Source organism: Equus caballus, chromosome X (assembly GCF_041296265.1).
Source record: "Equus caballus isolate H_3958 breed thoroughbred chromosome X, TB-T2T, whole genome shotgun sequence".
NCBI lineage: Eukaryota > Metazoa > Chordata > Mammalia > Perissodactyla > Equidae > Equus > Equus caballus.
Window position 1 is genome coordinate 145,397,008 of NC_091715.1, and position 9,997 is coordinate 145,407,004.

At 38.8% G+C, this 9,997-nt stretch overlaps 1 protein-coding gene across 21 annotated transcripts in view; it reads right to left on the reverse strand.

Annotated features, from left to right (window-relative positions):
• The window catches only part of F8 (coagulation factor VIII), a 145,543-nt gene extending 136,303 nt beyond the window's left edge, over positions 1 to 9,240 (reverse strand). For 16 of the 21 annotated variants that reach the window (XR_011434836.1, XR_011434834.1, XR_011434835.1 and 13 more), the window contains exon 1: positions 8,758 to 9,240. Coding sequence is in view for 12 of the 21 variants with exons in the window: in XM_001498904.5 (XP_001498954.2) it covers positions 8,758 to 8,903 (146 nt within the window). In the remaining 9 variants the exon portion in view is untranslated. The remainder of the gene's footprint in view (positions 1 to 8,757) is intronic. The other 5 variants (XM_005614666.4, XM_014729310.3, XM_014729309.3 and 2 more) reach the window with 4 other exon arrangements.
• Between the last annotated feature and the right edge of the window lie 757 nt (positions 9,241 to 9,997).

Consider the following 9,997-nt stretch of genomic DNA (forward strand, 5'->3'; position numbering starts at 1 on the left):
TATATTAGTGAGTGGGCACAACATAGAAAGATCTTTATGTCATATGTTAATGCCAACAGACAGCGTCTACTATGGACAACAGTAGTCAATGACACAGATGGTTCTGTGTCTCCAATAAAAAGGACACATGCGTTCAGGAACCAGAGTGACAGCAAAAGAAGCTCTACTTACCACCACTACCAGAGACCCACATGGGAAGTCTGTGCCGGCTCTCCCTGCAGTTCTGGACTCGGCAGTCTAGAAGGTCCCCACAGCAGAAATGCAAGAGTCTCAGTGAATTAGAAGCTGGGGGTACCACCTGGGCACCTGGGGCTCCTTGTACCAAAGGAGCAGCAGGCCAGAGGAGGAGCCCTGGGGGCACAATCACAAGGGGGTGCAGGGGCGCTGTCCCAGGCTGGGCGGGCAGGAATGTGCTGCACCCAAGGGCAGCCACGGGCGCGGTGCAACAGCCACTGGGACTTAGAGGAGCTGCCCTGGATCCAGGTGAGGACGTGCAGGGTGAGTGAGCGGCGGCTGTGACGGAGACAGGGATGGGACGGCCAGGAAAGTACTCAATCTCCAGCCCCTTGGAGGGAGGGGGCTGCTGGAGGATGGCCTTCAGCTGGGGTCTCTTCAGAGAGCCGCCTGGCCCAGGATCACCCCCCACTCAGGGTGACCTGGACCTCCCCCTTTCCCAAAACACTCACAGGCCCTTCTCGGGGAAGGCCACGCCCCCTGCCAGAATGGAGAGGGCTTAATGACTGATCGTGCAGAGGCTTGAAGGCCTGGCCATGTTGGCCCAGCTTGTGACAACTCGGAAGGGTCATTCCAGCTCCAGAGCTCCCCGCAGGTCAGCCTGCACTGCAGCCCAACTTCTCCCTCCTCCTACCCCTACTTCCCCGGGTGTTGATCCTGAGAGCACTCTAAATAAAATTCCTGCACTTTAATGTCATCTCACAGGCTGCTTCCGGGTAATCCAACCTGTGATATTAATTCATATTTAAATGTGCTGTAATTTCATCCATCTCTAAAAATTTTCATGGACTAACCTTGGGATATACCTACATGGCTTTTAGTCATTTAACGATGTTATTTGATGCCTACCGTATATCATTGAGTGCACTCCTCTCTTCAGTTCATTTGTCCCATCTCCTGGCCACTTTGAGACTTATGCCCTTCCACACTCATAAACTCATCCCTAGTTCGTTCCCTTTCCCCTTTTTCCATTTCATCTCCTTGGTTCTGCTGAATCTACCCTACACAGTTTCTCCAAAGTTTCCAACAAGACTTAGACCCACATTCAGAGGTAAGTATATATTTTTTGGCGAGCAAGATTCACCCTGAGCTAACATCTGTGTCAATCTTCCTCTGTTTTGTATGTAGGACACCTCCACAGCATAGCTGACAAGTGGCGTAGGTCTGTGCACTGGATCTGAACCCATGAACCTGGGCCACTGAAATGGAGCACGCCAAACCTTAGCCACTACACCGCAGGGCCAGCCCCCCAGAGATACGTATTTTGACATACGTTAGCACAGTGCTTTCACTTCAATGTTTTTCACTAAAATGAAAATATAAGACACATAGAAAATGTTTACTAGAGCAAGAGCTTAGATGGGCAGCAATGGAACAGGGTCAAGAGCACACTGAAACACTTTTTTCTCTCCCTGAGGGAAAAGGGAAAAAACAGAGGCTAGATAAAGAAACAAGGTTGTGAAACGTGGTTCAGAGTAGGAGACCCTATTCAAAGGGACATATTAGACATTCCTAGGAGCATCAGCACCACATAGGTGTGTGGTTCAGTTCTGAGATGAGCCTATACAGGACCATATCCAACTCCCCAGCATGAGACCTTTTACATTCGAGTGAATATTTTTCACTAGAGCAGAAACATGTGATTTATGTGCTGGTCTTAGTTTCAGGGTGATCTGCACAGTAAATGACAAAATGTTCCAGGGTTCAAGGGTTTTACTTCTTCCTAACTTTTGTGGGGTTTTTGTTTGTGTATTTCCCTTAGGATTTGATATATAAATCTTGCCAAATACACTTGGCAACAATGTCCTTGACATGAACTGTTCTTTCACATTTTATCTAAAACCAATCGGAAAACCTATTATATTCCCTGACCTTTGCTTAGAAGAAGTTGAGCAGCTGCAGGAACAGATAATATAAAACTGAATTTCCCCAGATGTTTATTTCAAACCTTGGCAGAGATTGTCAGGATGTGTCCAGAGTCAGCTTATCCTGTTAATCAGTATCAAAATAATCTAGACTATAAAACGCTATCATCAAAATAAAAATTCTATCAACTTTTTCCTGGTAAATACACGTGACTGCCTATAGAACAATAGAAAGCTAGATAACAAATAAGTCATTTTCTTTATTCAATTCAATTTTACACTCAGACTACTATTCACTCTGCCTCAAGCTGCATGCTAGATGGGAGCTACAATACAAAGCACAATGTACTAAGTACGGTTATCTGAATATTAATTTTTAACAAGACCAACATTAATGGATAAGTGGCTAATTTTTCAGTTAGATACCAGGCTACTGACCATCTGGGCCTCTACTTCAGGGTTGTTAACACTGCACAAATGCAGGCTACATAGACTATAGAAGGAACTTGGATCCCTTCCTCACACCATACACAAAAAGTACCTCAGTATATTAAAGACCTAAGTGTAACAGTGAAAACTATAAAATTCTTAGAAGAAAATATATGTGTAAATCTTTGGGACCTTGGATCTGGCAATGGTTTCTTAGATATGACACCAAAAGCACAAGCAACCAAAGGAGAAAAAATAGATAAATTGGACTTCATGAAAATGAAAAACTTTGTGCTGGGAGAAAATATCCAAAATGGATACACCTGAAAATGTACTTTCACCCAGAATATATAAAGAATTCTCAAAACTCAATGATAACAAGACAAACAACCCAATTTAAAAATCGGCCAAAGATTTGAATAGACATTTCATCAAAGAAAATACAGGAATGGCCAATTACACATGCAAAGATGCTCAGTATCTTTAGTTATCAGAGAAATGCAAATTAAACATACAGTAAGATACCACCACATAGTCATTAAAATGACTAAAATTAAGTACTGGCAACTTCAAATGTTGTCCAGGATGTGTTGCAACTGGCACTCTCACGTGTTGTTGGTGGGAGTATATAATGGCACAACCATTCTAGACATCTGTTGGCAGTTTCTTATAAAGTTAAACATGCATTTACCATATGATCCAGCAATTTTACTCCTAGATATTTACCTAAGATAAATGAAAACAGATGTCCACACAAAAACTTTTACAGGAATGTTTGTGGCAGATTTATTTATATTAGTCCCCAAACTGGAAACAATCCAAACATCCATGTGGTAGTGAATGGATATACAAATTATGATATATTCCCCTAATGGAGCAGTGATCCACAATAAAAAGGATAGAACTACTTCACGCAATAACCTGGATGAATTTCCAAATCATGATGCTAAAGATAAAAGCCAGACACTGAAGAGTGCATACTGAAGAGTGTATGATTCTACTGAAGTAAAAGTCTTGAAAAGCCAAAAATGAATCTATAATTCCAGAAAGCAGCCTGTCTCCTGGGGCCAGGTCAGGGTAGGAAGACTCACTAAAAAGTTGCAGGAGGGTTGATGTAAATGTTGTATATGTTGATCAGCGTGGTGGTTATGTAACTTGCATGCATTTGTCAAAACTTGTCAAACTGCATGTTTAAAATCTGTGTGTTTGTATATAAATTATACCTGCGGTAGGCAACATTTTGTCCCTCATGACCTTTGCCCTTTGGTGTTATGCCCATGAATATGTTGTTATATGGCAAAAGAAACTTCACAGATGGAATTAAGGTTGATAATCAGCTGACCTTGAGATGAGGAGATTATCCTGAAATATCTGAGTGGGCCCAATGTAATCATGAAGGTTCCTAAAAGAGGAAGAGGGAGAGGGCTGGCCCTGTGGCCTAGTGGTTAAGTTTGGTGTGCTCTGCTTTGGTGGCCCAGGTTTGCAGGTTCAGATCCTGGATGCAGATGTACAGCACTCATCAGCCATGCTGTGGCTGTGATCTACATACAAAATAAAGGAAGATTTGTACAGATGTTGGCTCAGGGCTAATTTGCCTCAAGCAAAAAAAAAAAAGGAATATTGGCAACAGATGTTAGCTCAGGGTGAATCTTCCTCAGCAAAAAAAAAAAAAGAAAAAATGGAAGAGGGAGGAAGAAAAGAAAGTCAGAGAGATATGGTGGAAACTGAAGTCAGACAGATTCAAAACATGAGAGAGAGCTGATGGACACTTGTTAGCTTGAAGATGGAAGGTGCTACATGGAAATGGAGAGAAGAAACTGAATTCCAAGTGAGCCTGGAAGTAGATTCTCCCCCAGAACCCCCAGTAAGGAGCACAGCCCTGTCAACACATTGATTTGGGCGCTTGTAAGACCCTGAGCAGAGTACCCAGTCGACCCTACCTGGGCTTCTGACCCACTGACACTGTGAGATAATAAATGGGTGTTATTGCAAGCTGCTAAGTTTGAGGTAATTTGTTATACAGCAATAGGAAACTAATAGGATACTCAAAGTTGATCCAAATATTAAAACATAACTTGACAAGCAAATAAAAAATGCAATTAAAAATCATGCTCCTAAATGAAATCAAAGAGGATATTACAAACTATACTGAAAACAATGAAAAGAAAACTCTTCATACCATAACCTATGGGATGTGGAAAAGTTGTTCTCAGAGAAAAATGTATAGCTTTAAATACTTTCACTATTAAAGACAAAGGACAAAAGAAAGAGAAAAGAACATATTAGAAAAACTATAGCACGATAAGCCAAAAGAAACTAAGAAGGGATCATTGATAAAGTCTAAAACTAAACTGAATATTAAAAAATAACTAGGAAGAACAAAGAAAGCCAAAAACTCATTCTTTGAAAAGACCACCAACAATAACAAAATAGACAAATCCTTGGCAAACTTGTTCATGAATGAAAGATAAATAGCAAAGATATAGGAATTTAAGAATGAGAAAGGGCACATAACTACAAGTAAGGTGGAGTAAAAGAACCATGAGAGTGCTATATGCAGCACTGTGGCAACAAAACTGAAAAAATAAAGGAAATGATTTCCTGGAAAGGTATAAAATTATTAAAGCTGACTCAAAAAAAGCTGAAACCTGATTTGACTTATTATCATAGAAGACCCTGAAGAGATGATATTGTTATTAAAGATATTGTAAATGTCACTTGGACCAAATGGATTCATAAGTGAGTCTTAACTTTTAAATAATAGATAGTTCTAATGTTATTTGAGCTATTCTAGGCAATAAAAAAGAAGGAGCACTCATCAATTTATTTTATAAAGCTAACAAAACTTTAAGACCAAAATCTAATAATAATAATAGTCAAAAATAAAGCTATAGATCAATCCCACATAATAAAGACACACAGTGTCTAAAGGAATATTAACACATAGAACCCAGCAATAATCCAATTACGCGAACAGTACATTGTACTCCAAGAATGTAAGGGTATTCAATGTCAGGAAATCTATAAACATAATCTATTTGTCCATCAACATATTAAAAAAGAAAACTCAGATGATGCTAGATGCTGAAAAGTTATTTCTAATAAAAATTTTATGGCAAATGGGAACAGAAGTAACAAAGACCATTTATCAAAAACAAAGAGCAAATGTTATTCTAAATAGCAAAATATTAAGACCATTTCAAGTAAAATCATGGAATAGACAGAAATGCTCACTTTCATCGCTATTATATAACATTTTCTTGTATTTTCTAATAAATTCAATAAGATAAGAAAAAGAAATAATTGGCTATAAACACTGGAAAAGAGCTAACATCTGTCTCATTTTGCTCATTTTGGATATGATTCAATACTCATAGAGACTGTAGTGTAAAATTACGAGAATTAATAAGAGAATTCGGTAAGGTAGCTAGATTCAAGATGAATATACACAAACAGATAGCTTCTCTCTATTCTGGTACTAAACATCAAGAAATGGAAATAGGAGGAAACATTTTCTTAACAATAGTAACGCATTTATAAAACGCATAGGGATAAATGTAATAATAAATTACTTACATTTATTATGTTAATAAACCAGTTATAATCACAAAAGGGCTTGGCTTTTTTTAATTGGAAAAATTTCTTAACATTTTTACATGGAAGAATAAAATCCCTAAGAAATGCTAAGAAAGGTACAAAAAGAGCAGCGAGGATTGATTTCACCTCCCAGATATCAGAAGATATTATAGACCCACTGCAATCAAATCCATATGGTACTGGCACAGCAAGATAAAAGTAGATCAGTGGAACAGCATAATGAATCCAGGAATAGATACTATTAGTATATATATGAGAATTTTATATGATGAATGTGTTTATTCAAATCAGCGGCAAAGACGTATTATTTGATAAATGGTGCCATCACAATAAGCTATTGATCTGGATGGAAATAAAACTAGACAGATCCCACTCCCATACCATATACAAAAATAATTATGAGATGAATTGAAGCCATAGATGTAAAAAGCAAAACAGTAAAAATCTTGCAAGAAAATCTGGGAGAATATACATACAATCTTGATGTGCAGAAAACATTTTTAACCAACACTGGCAACTCTGAAGATGTGAAAGAAAAGATAGATATATTTGACTATAAAAGTTAAAAACTATTTTCATAAAAGTTATAAACAAAATCAATAGAAAAACAATAGGTCTTGGGGGAAATTGCAATATACATTGGTATTATCATGTAGTATAATAAAAGGTTAAAATAAAAGGGTTCTCATAATTTCTTTAAAAAAAGAAAGAGCCCAAAGAAAAATGGGCAAAACATATGAACAGTCAAATCTCAAAATATAAACGCAATAGCCAACAAGAATTTGAAAAGACGCTCAACCTCATTAGAAATAAAAGGAATGCAGTTAAAGTAATAATGCACTATCACTACTACACTGGCAAAAATGAAAAAGCAAGATAAAACTTATTGATGATGGGAATGCAGGGAGAAGAGCATTCCCATATGTTGATGGTCAAAATGTTTGAAGAGTTCTTGCCTTTTTGGAAATTAAAACTAAAAAGGAGATAGTCCCTTCATTCCAGCAGTATCCTTCTTGAGCATCTGTCCCATAGGAATAAAAGCACTGGTATGTAATGATACAGGATATAATCGCCATTAAAAAGAATGAATTGAAGCTATGCCAATTGACTTGGACAGAATTCTACTAGGTGTTAATGAGCAAGAAAAGTGTGTATAATATCCCATTTTTGTAAAACAAACAATGACCAAGAAAACCTTTATTTGCATATATATGTGTATGGGTGTGTGCATGAATATAGAATATCCTGCTCAGGTGACCTAGTTGGGGATAGGTAAGAAGGGGGATAATGTAGAAGAAGGGTGGGGAGCCAAACAGAAAGAACAAAAAAGACTATAAAGTATGTATGACATGACCACATTTAATATTGGCATTGCCATTATATATGTATTGAGTTTAAATCTTTATAATACACATTTAAGGAAAACAAAACAAAATGAAAAATAAATTATTTCAGCATTCAACTCAATAAGCAAGAAATAGATCAACAAGGGGCTGGCCAGGTGGTATAGCAGTTAAGTTCACACGTTCTGCTTCAGCAGCCCAGTGTTTGTTGGTTTGGATACTGGACAGGGACCTATGCATTGCTTATCAGGCCATGGTGTGGCAGGTGTCCAACATATAAAATAGAGGAAGATGGGCACAGATGTTAGCTCAGGGCTAGTCAGCAAAAAGAGGAGGATTGGCGGCAGATGTTAGCTCAGGGCTAATCTTCCCCCCCCCCTCCCCAGAACCCCACCCAAAATAGATCAACAAAATGAACCAAAGGAAATTAGGGAGAAGGAATGAATTAATGAAAGTAAAAGCAGAAATTGATAGAACCAAAAGATGGTCCCTAAGAAGATCAATAAAATTGAGAAACTTCCTGGAAATATTACTTTTAAGAGAAGAAAAGAGAACATACACAACATAAGAATGAAAAAGGAGATATAACTACAGACACAGAACAGTTTAACAATAGCACAAGACTATTACATACCTTGACACCAATACATTATCAAATCTAGGGATAATAGATCACTTTCTAGGAAAATATATATAACCAAATATGACTGAAGAAGAGGTAGAAAAATCTGAATAAATCAATGACCATAAATAATACTGAAAAGATTATTTCGTATTACTCTCTCAAAATGCACCAGAACCCAAAAAAGATGAAAAGCTTCTGAACTCATGGCTAATACTATCCTTACACCAAAAACTGGGCAAATATACCAAAACCACACCATACATACACAAAAGAGAACTGCAGACTAAACTTGTGTGTAATATTGATGGAATTTCATTGCTCTGCTTCTCTCTATGGGAGTTTGGGGGTAGGCTGAGGGAAGCTTTGTTCTCTTATGCTCCTTGCCTCTTCGCGCTCTCTCTACACTCTAGTTTCCAGAGTGGCGGCATGTGACAAAGAGAAGCAATGGACAAAACAGAACAAAATATCAACACATCAGTCAGAACTATGAAAAGGATTGGCAATTAGCATTTGTGCTAATAGTATAGATGCATGCATGCCTTACCTGGAAATGCTTTTCCAGGGCTTAACTAGCATCAATCATCCTAACCTGATGTCTGCACCTTCCTCCAACCAGAATCACATCCCCACAATCCTGATCGGACACTATAGAACATGTCTTTACCTTGTGTCCACGTGCAGTTCACTGAGAAGTTCGCTTTGCATATAGTCCCAGGGCAGTTCCACTGTTCCCAGGTAGTATCTTCTGGTGGCACTAAAGCTGAATGGCAAAAGGCACAGAAAGAAGCAGGTGGATAGCTCTATTTGCATGGCTCTAACTGCTAAAAAATGTTCAACTGCAGAAACAAAAGATTAATTCTCTAAAATATCTTCGGCTCTCAGGAGAAAAAAAGGTAAATTTTCTATGATTTAGTGAAAGGTCCCAAAATTTTTGCAGAGAATTTTAGGGAACTTTACCTGCTGAATGTGACAGCAGCATGAGCACTAAGCAGTAACGGATAGGATTGCTTCCTTTTTGGCCATGGGAAGCAGCCACAGGAAGAACTGAATAGGAAAAGGGAGGCTGAGCTAAAAACTTAACCCATTCACCTCTGAGAGCAGTAGGGGCACCAGACAGCGGCTTTAATCAGAACCTTTAAGGAAAGGAAGAGAGGGAGGGAGTGGTCAAGGTGAAAAGGAGCTTTAATTTCTATTAACATTCCTTGCCTACTGCAACCCTCTTCCTTAGTAGTGGCAGCAAGAGAAGCTGTGGGTATTGTCAAAGATTCTGAAATCCGCTTGCGTAAGCAAGCGTAACCAGTATTCTAATAGTCTTTCTGCTTCTACTCTGCCCCTCACACAGCCACCACCGAGTGACTTTTTAAAACTATAAAGTGGATCCTGTCACTCATTTGCTTCGGAACCCTCCACTGGCTTTTGACCTCACTCAGAGCCTAGAATATCCCCCAGGATCTGCATGTCCTTTCCCTCCACGTCTGTGGTCTCATCTCACTCTGGCTCTTCCTTAAAATACCAAGCACATACTTGTGCCTAGACCTTAGCCCCGGCTATTTCCTCTACCCGAAACACCTTTCCCTCCGATCTCCATGTTTCCACTCCCACGTGTCCTTCAAGTCTTGGCTCAAATCTTGACTTCTCAATGAGTTCAAACACGGACCACCACATTTACATTGTAAGCTCTCTACCCCCAGCGGAACTACTGATATCTTTCCACCACCCGGCATTTGTGTATTTATTTATCTTGCTTTGTTGTTACCTGATGCTTCTTAAGGTTGTTTACATTTGGTCCAGGTATGGGATATATCTCTCTACATCAAAATGTAGCCATGGTGAGCTCAAGCAGAGACTCTATTTAGATAAACGTATTTTAGGGGGAGTAAGGGTTTCCCCAAGGGCCTCAAAAT